The sequence below is a fragment of the Sycon ciliatum genome, chromosome 12, assembly GCF_964019385.1.
Source record: "Sycon ciliatum chromosome 12, ocSycCili1.1, whole genome shotgun sequence".
In the NCBI taxonomy this organism is placed as follows: domain Eukaryota; kingdom Metazoa; phylum Porifera; class Calcarea; order Leucosolenida; family Sycettidae; genus Sycon; species Sycon ciliatum.
Genome location: NC_088654.1, coordinates 16,729,930 through 16,743,017, shown reverse-complemented (window position 1 = coordinate 16,743,017; position 13,088 = coordinate 16,729,930). Strand labels below are relative to the sequence as shown.

The window sequence follows — 13,088 nt, the reverse complement described above, 5'->3', positions numbered from 1 at the left end:
TCCCTGATGTATAGAGACTTTCCGGAAAGAAATAGGGAGACGAGGAGGAAATGAAATTAGAATGGATGTTAGTTGCCGAATAGGTGATAGGATGCGTCAGCAAAAACATACTTTGGAAGAGAGATCCCGTTGTCTCCAAAATAGGCGTGAACGGGCGAGTCAGCGCCGGTCACAGGAAACGTCGGCAGAGTGATCCCGTCGACTCCAGAATGCGCGTGCTCGGCAGAGTCAGCGCCTTCCCAGGAAACATTTCCATCAGTTCCCACAACATGCACGATGAGCTAAGTAACAAAGCGTAGCGTAGGGCCCTGAGCTTCCAAGCTCTCTCGTTATTCTTATCTTTTTACATCTTTCCCTCGAGTGGGGCTATTGGTATTAGGCAATTGTCTGTTATAGTCACCACTAAGGTGAAACTTCGAGTCGCAGCAAACAAGCCTTGATTGTCCTTGTTGTTCTGTTCTGTAGTCACCACTATAAATAAAATCCAATCCAAAGACGACGCGACTACATGTACACTAGCCATACTGGCCGAAGTGAGAAAAAAGGTTAAACCAAATGTTTGAAAGGATTGGGAGAATTTCAAATTCAAAGGATTAGTCGGGGAAGTGAACTGCCTGAAAAGAAATGGTTCCGAGGGTCAGAGCATTGTTAGAGCATTGCTTGTGACAAGAAAGGTCCCGCGTTCGAGTTCTGGTAGGGTTGGCGTTACTTCTCCTTTCGGGAAGTCCACTTCCCGATTGATCCTTTAAACCAAGTTGTAACTTTGAACATGCCTACTCCCATCGAGCCCATATGATCGATGCTTGTATGTACCGGTACGGCAACAGAGATTTTCAAATTAAAGATAGGAATCCTGAACTCTCTCTCTCTCTCTCTCTCTCTCTCTCTCTCTCTCTCTCTCTCTCTCTCTCTCTCTCTCTCTCTCTCTCTCTCTCTCTCTCTCTCTCTCTCTCTCTCTCTCTCTCTCTCTCTCTCTCTCTCTCTCTCTCTCTCTCTCTCTCTCTCTCTCTCTCTCTCTCTCTCTCTCTCTCTCTCTCTCTCTCTCACACACACACACACATACACTTGTCTTTTAGTTTACCTGCAAATAACTTCACAGTAGTCGCCGCCGCAAGGGGCTGATCACCATAGGAAATCCGGCGCTCGGCCGACTGGTAATACTGGGGAGATCTGGCGCGATCGCCAGCCTCCAGATATCCACTGAGCATGTAGCAGCTGGCCAGGCCCGGTGCGTTGTCCTACCCTGGCAAGTGGAATACTGTGCTGACCACGGCCACAACGCTCAGGTCCAGCAGCTGCTCCTTGTTCGCGTGTGAGCCTGATAGTGTGATAGGAGAAGGGCAGAGTAACATGTAGAATGTGAACAACCATCCGAGGTAAATATCCATTGTAAATATGAAGAAAAAAGTTATTATGCCATGCCAGCCGGCTATTATTAAGTCATGTATGAACCCACAAAGGTGCAGGAAAATATTGTTTTGTATACCCACTGAGTAACATGTACATACCGGTAGTCACAATGGTTTTATTTTTTTTAAAGAGAAAGGACCAAGGAACTACAAGTTACGCTATAATGTCCACTAACACCACCAGTTACTTGACAATCATGGTTTTGGCAACACAATATTGTGGATAATACACAACAGCGTGAGCCAAGAGGAAAGCTTAGTAATAATACACAACAGCGTGAGCCAAGAGGAAAGCTTAGTAATAATACACAACAGCGTGAGCCAAGAGGAAAGCTTAGTAATAATACACAACAGCGTGAGCCAAGAGGAAAGCTTAGTAATAATAATCAAATACTGATGCTTACAGTGAAACCTGTCTAAGACGACCGCTCAAGAGACCTTCAAAACACGGTCTCTGTTACCAGGTGGTCTCCTTATCCAGGGTCATTTGACTGGAAATAGCATCCTTGTGTCCTGGCTGCGCTGGTTTTTTGGGACAGGTGGTCGCCGTATCCGAGTGGTCGCCTTTACAGGTTTTACTGCACTTTCTTGCACTGAAGCCGAGGCCCTATGTATTATGGTCGGCAGAGCTACACCTGCCTCCTCCTCCTACCCCCCCCCCCCCCCCCAATCCGTGGTTTTAAATTTTGTGCGAGCTGCAACTCCCGGTGCCGAAAGGCGGGCTCACGCCCCGACATGGCTACGTCCCCTTGTCTAGCCCCCAAGACGAAAATGATAGTAGCCGACTGGCCGAAATTGAAAAAAATTTTTTGTAAAAAGATGGTGGTGAAAAGTATCACCAGTAGATTCTATCAACACCCAACTACAAGGTCATGTAAGTGTTATGCTTAGTACTACGGTGGCGCTGGTCGCAAAAGACCGGCTATTCAGCCATGGTCGCAGTAGCAGTGTCAGTCCAGTGATCCCAGCGATGACAGCTCGTTCTGCAATGATTGGTTGCCACAAACTGAAAGGCTTGTTGCAGTCCCTGCAGCAGTTACAACAGACAGTACGTGTTCCGCGTAGCCGTAGATGCCCCAGGTCCTATTCAGATAATTCTCGCTTTTGGTCGTTGAACACCGGAACAAGTGGTCGTAAAGTGGAGGTGATCGGAGAGTGAGGGTACTAGGTTACGACTCCCTGCATCTTGTGACAAAAAACGTGACTGACGGGCCAGTTAAATGGTTTGGAAATGACAAGCCTTTTGTAGATCATTGCTCACCTGTTCCTGTGCCGGTTGGCGTCAGCCTGTACCGGATTGCCAGCGATGTGTTGCCATAGGTGAGGTCTCTGGCAATGCGGAACGCGCCCAGGACTCGCTTATCCGACGGAGCCGTGCTGCGACGGCACGCGGTCGGCTCATGGCATACCGCTGACTCTACAGCTAGCACATCACATGGCGAAAAAACTCAGCAGCCGTAAGAAAAATAATAATAATGAAGTAGAGGTTCTACGCCATCAATTGAAATGACTTTTTATAATGGTAGTGCAGAGGCGCAGTGCAGGCGCAACTGAGTGGTCTGCCACTGAACACTATCACTGTCTGTAAGTGTAAGGCCAACCGCTCCACGCAAATATTTGTCATCAAATTCTCAATACAAAGTAGCACTGCTTTCTCACAAAGTACGGTCTGACACCAGTTGCAATTCACTACACAAACTAGCGGTCGTGTCCACTCAATACACTCCACAATACAGAACAAATGCGATGCCCGCGTTCGCACAACGTCAATCGTCCTCCAACACAAGTGAGACGAGCCAGCAGAAAGGCCGGTTAAACGCATCTTCGCAAAACTGCACGGACAACCCTACGCCATCACCAAAACAAGTGATCTCTTCATATTATCATTGCAAATTTCTATTATCTAAATCAAATTTTCGGCCATGAGCCATGGTGAGTTTCTTGCAGAGCTGAATTAGAATACTTCAAGTACTGATAATATAAATCATACACGTAGTCGGCCACACGCAATAAAGGCAAGAGATCAGTTTGGAGTACCATGTACCAGTCCACATTACTGACAGATGTGCTACTGACATTCAATGACGTAATGACGTGGCGTTTAGCAACATCACGTCGTGAATTCGCCAGCCGTCCAACTAACACCCCGTTACTTGGAAGGTGCTAAGTGTTGGGGAATAACGCAGGCAGAGAGGGGGAAGGGGAGTGCATGCAATCAACTTTGTCAGCACGAAAACAAGCTATTAAAACGTCACAGTAAGCGAAGAAAGTTCGCTCCAATCGTATTTTTATATAGCACACGCATACGCGCACACAAACATACACACACACACGCACACACACACACACGCACACACAGAAACACACACAGAAGCATACACATACACACAGGTACACGCACAAACGCACACACACACACACACACACACACAGATACACACGTACATGTCTATACACGCACACGCACACACACACACACACACACACACACACACACACACACACACACACACACACACACACACACACACACATGCACGCGCGTAGATACACGACTGGTGTCCAGGATTATACTGCATAGGGGTGTTTCAGAGGAGTCGCCTGGTGAAGCCAGGAGATGTCTTGACCAGGTTTTACCCACACTAGGATGCACAGACCCACAAAGAAAATATTCACGGATCGCGTCAGGCTCGGCTACAGGCCGAGTTTTCCGCATCCGTAGGAACGCCACCACCCTTCAAGGATCAAGGCCCAGATGCAGCTCCTAAAGCGGTGGGAGGGAAGTAGATCAGCTCACCAGCAAGTGGTCAAAGACCGAAAATCCTATTCACTGCATCCAGACCCACATACATGTACATATAGCAAGAGGCCAATTAACCCACAGAGATGCCGCGCCGTCACAGGCAACAGTGATGGGAGGCCTGGGGGAGGGGTAAGGTGCAGCACGATCAATAATAAATTAACACTGGGTCGGGGCCTGGGATGTATCGATTGCAACATCCAGGCACGGAGTCACTCGTTCACTGCAGGGTGATTTCTCCAATGAATGTCCTGCTACTTCTAGTAGCAGTAGTGCCATCGTACAGAAGCCCACATATGGATAATAAGGACATAATTATGACACACACTGCTAAATATAAAATCACGTGCAGAGCTTAGCAGTATCGATCGCATGCCGCATGTTCCAATTTTAGACGACTTTGCAAAATCAGAAACTGCACTGTCTAAAACCCAAATACACGCACTATCTCGTTACCTTGAAACGTCGCGGAAACTTCCAACGCCTGGCTGACCAGAAGAGTGAGGGTCAGTGCTCCTAGGATCAGGCCAACGGGATGTGGGTGAGCCATTATCGGTGGATAAGGACAATACCAGTTGAGCGAGTTCCTCCTTTTCATTCAGTCTTCGGTAGAATGTGCGGTGCAGTCCCGGAACACAAGCTGCTCAAGGCAGGGACTCGCCGATGCTGCGCCTCGTGATGAATGCCGCGACCTTCTGCGCGCTGTCCTGCGGCGGTTTGCCGATGGTGATAATGTCTGCCCTCCCCGGATACAGGGAAGGGAACCCGATCGCACCTGCAGTAGCACGCGTGCTCGCCACCAACTTACTTTCGCGGAGTGGGACGGGTGCGGAAGAACCTGGCATTTTCACAGCCAATGGATGACTGCAGCAACCATGCACATAATTGTAGTATGTACTATCAAAGGATTCTCTGTAACTGTTGATGATACCCAAATGGATACTATTGTGTTGGGACAAACTGGTAAAGAATGAACATGCAAACTGTACATGTGCTACGACCTACAATGTATGAAGGTAAATCTTCGGTGCGAAAATCTCTCCTCAAGTCGATATGTAACTGTGTAGACAGGTCGGCGCCGGTGACAATCCCACAGAGCCCCCCCCCCCCCCCTCTCTCTCTCTCTCTCTCTCTCTCTCTCCCTTTTGAAATTCGCTTCCATAGAATTGGGCACCATTGCCCGTTTGGCCTTGCGAAGTAAAATAAAAATCAACAACAACAACAACAACAACAACAGAGCTAGCGGTACTTGCCGAAAACTCCCCGCTTCTACTGGAAGCTCCCTGTCACACGTGTGCGTGTGTGTGTGTGTGTGCGTGTGTGTGTGTGTGTGTGTGTGTGTGCCCATGTGCCTGTGTGTGTATGGGTCTGAATGTGCACGTGTATTTGTCAGTGTGTTCCCGCGGAATACTTGAAGTCGTGATCGGATCATTCACACCAGTCTAGTATTATAGCACACGGGGAATTGAAACACTAGAAGGAATGAATCAGTGGTCACACACGTACACACTTGAAGTGCGTTGTGTGTTGTGCTAACTCAACATACTATGACACATGCATGTTAAGCCTTCGGACGTGTCTCGTGCTATTATCCCTGCTAGCGTGATCGTGAGCATCAAGCACTCTGTAAAGAACCTGAGGCATTCGCTCTCTAGAGCTCTCTGTACCATAACACATGTGCCCGTGTAGAACGCAATGCCGTTTTTACAATACAATACACAATTTCATGACGACTCAGTCACTGCACACGGCATGATTCTGGCTGCACAGTACACAGGCGTGTTGTCTGTGTTTTCGGAACAAGACGCATGACAACGGAGCAGGCTCGCGTGCAGATCTGCCCGTTACCTCTGAACACAGACTCCTCTCAACATGGCCATATGGGCGACAGACGTGTCAGAGTGCCCTACAGGCATGTGCGTCATGTGCAAGACCTGAGACAGAGTTTGCTCCCACCGCAGTGTGTCGTTCAGTGACAGATGCAATGACTATTAGTATTACTACTAGTACTGTAACAACCTGTCAAGGCGACCCCTATTACTCCAGTGAAACTGTCAAGGCGACCACTATTACTCCAGTGAAACTGTCAAGGCGACCACTATTACTCCAGTGAAACTGTCAAGGCGACCACTATTACTCCAGTGAAACTGTCAAGGCGACCACTATTACTCCAGTGAAACTGTCAAGGCGACCACTATTACTCCAGTGAAACTGTCAAGGCGACCACTATTACTCCAGTGAAACTGTCAGGGCGACCACTATTACTCCAGTGAAACTGTCAAGGCGACCACTATTACTCCAGTGAAACTGTCAAGGCGACCACTATTACTCCAGTGAAACTGTCAAGGCGACCACTATTACTCCAGTGAAACTGTCAAGGCGACCACTATTACTCCAGTGAAACTGTCAAGGCGACCACTATTACTAGGCCTTGACAGATTATGCTAATATTTTCGTGAAATTATGCTTTTCGCATTGCTGAAAAAATTGCAGAGTTATGCTATTTTTATGCTAAAAGTTATCATTATTATGCCGCATTATGCTCACATATGCTGCTAGTATATAAATGGTTCTGTGCAAAATAACAGGGGAATTTTTTGTAGAGGGCGTTGTACTGTAGTAGCAAAAGTTCAACGGAGTCAACGCACCGTCCGACCTAGCTACGACCGTCACTGATTGTAGTGGACTGGACATGCTCTCAAGGGAGTCGGAAACCTACGACTTCCTGGTGCATCTACATGTACTTGTACATGTAGTATGATGTACCTGTATTAATCTTGTAGAACATGTACAACTGTATGGAATTTGATGCGAACAGGCGGATTATTCCAATTTTATGCCATTCGCATGCAATTTGCCTCGAATTATGCGATTATTCGATTTTACAAATAACCTACGTGGAGATAATAATTTTAATATAGCTATGAATAGGATGAAGGCCGCAGACATCACGCAACTGATGATAGGAACGAGAAAATCGATTCTGGGTTTTCAATAACATTTTTGTTATAAAATACACAGTAAATACATGTCAAACAAGTAACGTAGTTGCGTGATGTCTGCGGCCTTCATCCTATTCATACCTATTATTATTCGATTTTGGTAGGAATTATGCGAAAAATTATGCTAGCATAATCTGTCAAGGCCTAACTATTACTCCAGTGAAACTGTCAAGGCAACTACTCGGATAGAGCGTCCACCTCACTACCTCCGTGTCCTAGAAAATAACTGAAACCAGGATCAAGGGGTGCTATAGAATTTCCAGTCAAATGATGGATAAGGAGACCACCTGGTAATAGAGTCTACGTTTTGAAGGTCCCTTGAGCGATCGTTTAGTATTTCTCAGCCCCCAGCACCCCACCCACCCACCCACCTTTTCTGCAGGCAAAACGAATTCCATTAAAATATTGATGTCAATTGTCGACACCCTGAAGTAACTGGGCATTCTCCATCTGCATTCAACAAGTATTTTCAAAACGAAACTCCTTCAAACCCACCCACCCACCCCCACCCCCAAACGAAAACTTTTCGTTTGAAAATATTATTGGTAACCTTGGATGGCCCGCTAAGCATGAAGTAGTACTGTATCAGAGTACGTAGCAGCTGAGTTCCACTGGAAGAGAATTTTAGATTTTCTTCTCCCGTAGAATTTTCCGGCCTGTTTCTCCTTCCTCACACAGAAACAGCCTGTCTGTGGATTTTAGGCGCACTCCAAATTCTTTTTACTGTACAGTTCGTTTTACATGAACGTGGCCAAACAGGCTGTAAAAGTACTAATAGTACAACAAGAAGAAAAGGAGCTAAAATGGCTGTGACCCAGGGAGTTGTAAAATGCCGGTATTTTACGACTCCCTGCTGTGAAAACAGTCTAATACCGAGAGAGCTAAAATGGCTGTGAATGCAGAGTCTAATGCCGAGCCAGACGAGCCTCGGCCTGGACAAGGTCGACAGGCGCGAGGTCGAAGTGACGACGGCGAACAGAGCGTGAACCTCGGACACAACGGATCGGGCGGACCAGGCAAGAGAAAATGGCGCGCAGCACCGCAGCCAAGCTACAAGTACAACCCGGATAGGCGGCGTTGCGTTTGGTGGCCAAGTCGTGCGCCCGCAGCCTGTTGATGACCACGTTGTTTCTACCAGCAAGTTAGTTCTGGGCCCGTGCCACCACAGGAGGAGAACACTGTTGTTGTTGTTGTTGTTGTTTTCTTTATTGAATTCGCTAAAACCAAAACGGACAGAACTGTCCAGTGACAAGGGAGCGAATGATGAGCGTCACAATCACAATGCATCAAAACATCTCACTAACGGTGTGAAGGAGCCATGCTCGACTTCTTTGACACGTTCGCCATAAACTCGCTTTTTCTCGCCTTCAAGCCTTCGGTAGAGGGAGGGGAGGGACTTAGCACGATAGCTTGACGCATGTCACACCCTTGTGTCGAAGAAATGGTTGTTGTAATACATGCCAGTCGTGTCCTCACCACGTGAACAGCAGCTACATATTATGTGTATGTAAATCTTGTCCTGCTATGCTTTCTGAGAACAACACTAACCGGTTTGAGAGAAAGACACAAACGAGAAACTCTGTTCTCCAATTGACCCCAGGACAAAAATTTGTCTTTTGGCCGAGACTTTTGGTCTGTGGCACGTGTTTCTTTGCTTCATTGTCCGTTTTGTTTTTCATCTAAGCATTGGTGGTTCAGTGGTAGAATCCTCGCCTGCCACGCGGGGGGCCCGGGTTCGATTCCCGGCCAATGCATTTTGCCTTTTTTTTTGTAAGAACTTAGAAAAGGAAGAACCTGTCAAGGCGACACTTGCCTAAGATGACCACTACAGATACCGGTACAATGTAGGACCAATGCCAATGGATGTTATTGCCAGTCAAATGACCCTGGATAAGGAGGCTACCTGTACACAGCGACCACATTTTAAACGTCCATTGAGCGGTCGCCTTAGATTACATTGTACTTCCAAGGCATAGCGATGGGCCAACAGAAACCTACCAGTATTTTGGACTTGGCCTCGACCAGTGTTTGGCGTTTCCTCATACTAGTAGGAGTAGGTTGCACACATTAATGTCCTTATCTTTCCTTTTCCTGTTACACCTGGACTCGTCCTTGGTTTCCCTTTTTCTCAGGCTCTGGCTATTCTCCTGTATTGTGACCTTCTTGCTATTATTCACTTGCATGCGTATATGGGGCTTTGAATAAATCATGGATCACACACACACATCATGAATGGTTGTCCAGTGAACATGCTACCCTAATACATGTACAGCTTTTTTCAGAGAGAGAGAGAAACAGCCTCTTGTATGGGCCAAACTGAAATGGACTGTAGCTCGTTAACGTGTTTCTTTTTGTTCTCCGCACGTTTTCCAGTAGGGCTATGTTCATAGTAAAAAAATAATAATAATAATAATAAAGCTCAATCATGATTGTATGATGTACATGACATTACATTGTACATGATTGTACATGTACATGTAGCTGACATGTTGACACCCTTAGGCTCTTCGTGACCAGTAGCAGTAGCCAGTGTCTAGATTGTGATCTGCTGATCCCCTGGGGCCTCGTGCATGAAATTCTGAGTCTGACAACGAATTTCTCATCTTCTTCTCGTGACTTGCTGTAATCAAGACGAGCAGTAGCAATCAGTGGGGACTATACAACTCGGAGAGTGCCAATGGACGACATGTTGTGGGGGGCAGGACACGCGGCGGATTGTCAAATCTGTCAAACGGGGTGAAAGGTGGCTCGCTGCCAACTATTACACCCGTCAGGCGTCTCTGCTCGCCGAGTCGCCTCTGGCATGCAGTGTTTTGAGCGTGTACTACGGTGTAGGTCGATCATGCAAGAGGCGCCAGACATCATAATATCAGTCAATACCAGCGTGGGTGTCATGTACATGTTGACAACCTACATGTACCTGTATGATGATGGTATGTTGCAATACTCTGCGAATCTAACTCACATGCACCAACGTGACGATAGGCGATACTGTAAAGCTGGCTGCAGTCCAGATGTTCTGTATCTTGAACTTGAAGTGCATGTGCATCTTCAAACTCGCCACAAACCGTACCCCAAATCCTTACTAACTAGCGGCTTACTGCATTGGTTTTGTTTCTAAGTGGATCTCTGTCCTCTGCGCAGTTCTTAGGGGGGGGGGGGGGCTTTGAAGACGAAACAGTACAACCGGCAGTTGGAACGACACCGCAGTCACCGTGTGTGTGTGTGTGTGTGTGTGTGTGTGTGTGTGTGTGTGTCCTTTCCACGCAGCTAGCTGGAAGCTCAGGTCTTGTGCTGTAGACTGTAGTAGTCGTCCGGGAGACCCTGTGCGTACCTGCAGCTGGGTGCTATCACCCAGTATGGGCATGTGCCTTCTTGTCTTCTTGTGCATGCATGTCAACCTGGCGTGTGACAGTCACATTGTGCATCGTGACTATACTGCGGGCCAGTCTCTACCCAGCTTGACCGCTACCCGGCTTGGCAAGCTCACAGGCGCATGCACCCGCATCACTGGTGTCCCCATCCGATCGTGGGCGATCTATCCGACATTGTGTAGATCTACCAGATAGTACTTACCCGCTGTATGTAATTGGAGCGGAGGAGGCACTCGGGTGTCGCTGCCACATAATCATTATGACCTTACATCCTTGCTTAACCCGAAGTCCTCGTTTGCCCACGATGCTCGACGCGACAGGGTCCGGCAATGTGCTGTTTCTCAATTATTGTCGTGTGAAGGGTCTCTCGTGAAACGCGATACACGCGCCACAATACGCGGCGCGTCCCAGCGATGCTACATTTTGAAGAAGAAGTTGTCGGTAGCAGCATGGCTTGCGGCGTATGGCGTCGCAGAAGTGAAATTCTGCATCGCATCTATACAAAGAGTCCTAGCGAAACTCATGGTTGTAGAACAAGTCGCCTAAATGAAGTAGATGTCCGTAAACAGGGCTGGACTTGACCTTCAAGCGTCGCGTGGTCTCGTCCGGTCGAAAAAAAAAGAACCTGCAGGCTACACCACTGCTACTGTGACCTCTACCTTTATTGCCACACACCGTGCATGCTTACCGGCGCGGCACGTGGATGGTGAGGAAAGGCAGGGAAACTCTCGCACCCGCAGGGCAGGTTGACCGACGCACGCACCCTCGGAGCGCGCGCCATGTGTCAATGTTCTCGAGCTGACGTTTCTCAATCGAATCCTTGATAAACGACTGCATTACGGCGTCGCATGCATCCACACGTACTAGCCCAAGCACATACTGTACAATCATCATGTACATATGTATCTGTCGATCACATAGGATTCAACTTGGTACGACCACACAGATATTGCAATACACTCCATACTTTCTGCTGTCAGCTAGCTGTTTCGGCCAAGCAGCACGCATGACCGTATGCAGTTATGGATTACATTGGCGTGCTACAGTACAGAGCGTCTCTGGACTTAGTTGAGTGCTGCCTTTCCTTGTTCTCAGTCCGGTGTATGCATACCCGTTGCCTCCTGCTGTTGTTCAAGGTGTACACAGCGACCACAATTTCAACGTCCATTGAACGATCGCCTTAGATTACATTGTACTTCCAAGGCATAGCGATGGGCCAACAGAAACCTACCACTACCAGTATTTTGGACTTGGCCTCGACCAGTGTTTGGCGTTTCCTCATACTAGTAGTAGTAGGTTGCACACATTAATGTCCTTATCTTTCCTTTTCCTGTTCCACCTGGACTCGTCCTTGGTTTCCCTTTTTCTCAGGCTCTGGCTATTCTCCTGTATTGTGACCTTCTTGCTATTATTCACTTGCATGCGTATATGGGGCTTTGAATAAATCATGGATCACACACAGTCATCATGAATGGTTGTCCAGTGAACATGCTTCCCTAATACATGTACAGCTTTTTTCAGAGAGAGAGAAACAGCCTCTTGTACGGGCCAAACTGAAATGGACTGTAGCTCGTTAACGTGTTTCTTTTTGTTCTCCGCACGTTTTCCAGTAGGGCTGTGTTCATAGTAAAAAAAATTAAAAAATAATAATAATAATAATAAAGCTCAATCATGATTGTATGATGTACATGACATTACATTGTACATGATTGTACATGTACGTGTAGCTGGCATTTTGACACCCTTAGGCTCTTCGTGACCAGTAGCAGTAGCCAGTGTCTAGATTGTGATCTGCTGATCCCCTGGGGCCTCGTGCATGAAATTCTGAGTCTGACAACGAATTTCTCATCTTCTTCTCGTGACTTGCTGTAATCAAGACGAGCAGTAGCAATCAGTGGGGACTATACAACTCGGAGAGTGCCAATGGACGACATGTTGTGGGGAGCAGGACACGCGGCTGATTGTCAAATCTGTCAAACGGGGTGAAAGGTAGCTCGCTGCCAACTATTACACCCGTCAGGCGTCTCTGCTCGCCGAGTCGCCTCTGGCATGCAGTGTTTTGAGCGTGTACTACGGTGTAGGTCGATCATGCAAGAGGCGCCAGACATCATAATATCAGTCAATACCAGCGTGGGTGTCATGTACATGTTGACAACCTACATGTACATGTATGATGATGGTATGTTGCAATACACTGCGAATGTAACTCACATGCACCAACGTGACGATAGGCGATACTGTAAAGCAGGCTGCAGTCAAGATGTTCTGTATCTTGAACTTGAAGTACATGTAGATCTTCAAACTCGCCACAAACTGTACCCCAAAACCTTACTAACTAGCGGCTTACTGCATTGGTTTTGTTTCTAAGTGGATATCTGTTCTCTGCGCAGTTCTTGGGGGGGGGGGGGGGGGCTTTGAAGACAAAACAGTACAACCGGCAGTTGGAACGACACCGCAGTCACCGTGTGTGTGTGTGTGTGTGTGTGTGTGTGTGTCCTTTCCA

The 13,088-nt window shown here is 47.4% G+C and overlaps 1 protein-coding gene and 1 non-coding gene across 7 annotated transcripts in view; one reads left to right on the top strand and one right to left on the bottom strand.

Moving 5' to 3' along the window:
- Positions 1-5,306, bottom strand: part of LOC135828363 (uncharacterized) — a 9,277-nt gene extending 3,971 nt beyond the window's left edge. The window contains exons 1-3 of one of the 6 annotated variants that reach the window (XR_010555642.1): positions 3,486-5,306; positions 2,671-2,826; positions 1,082-1,318 (exon numbers count right to left, since the gene is read on the bottom strand). Coding sequence is in view for 1 of the 6 variants with exons in the window: in XM_065340817.1 (XP_065196889.1) it covers positions 1,082-1,208 (127 nt within the window). In the remaining 5 variants the exon portion in view is untranslated. Of the gene's footprint in view, positions 1-1,081; positions 1,319-2,670 lie in introns of all 6 variants that reach the window. The other 5 variants (XR_010555643.1, XR_010555644.1, XR_010555641.1 and 2 more) reach the window with 5 other exon arrangements.
- A 3,588-nt stretch (positions 5,307-8,894) lies between these two features.
- On the top strand, positions 8,895-8,965 carry Trnag-gcc (transfer RNA glycine (anticodon GCC)). Its single transcript has one exon. It is a non-coding gene; the product is annotated as a tRNA-Gly (tRNA).
- Positions 8,966-13,088: the final 4,123 nt, after the last annotated feature.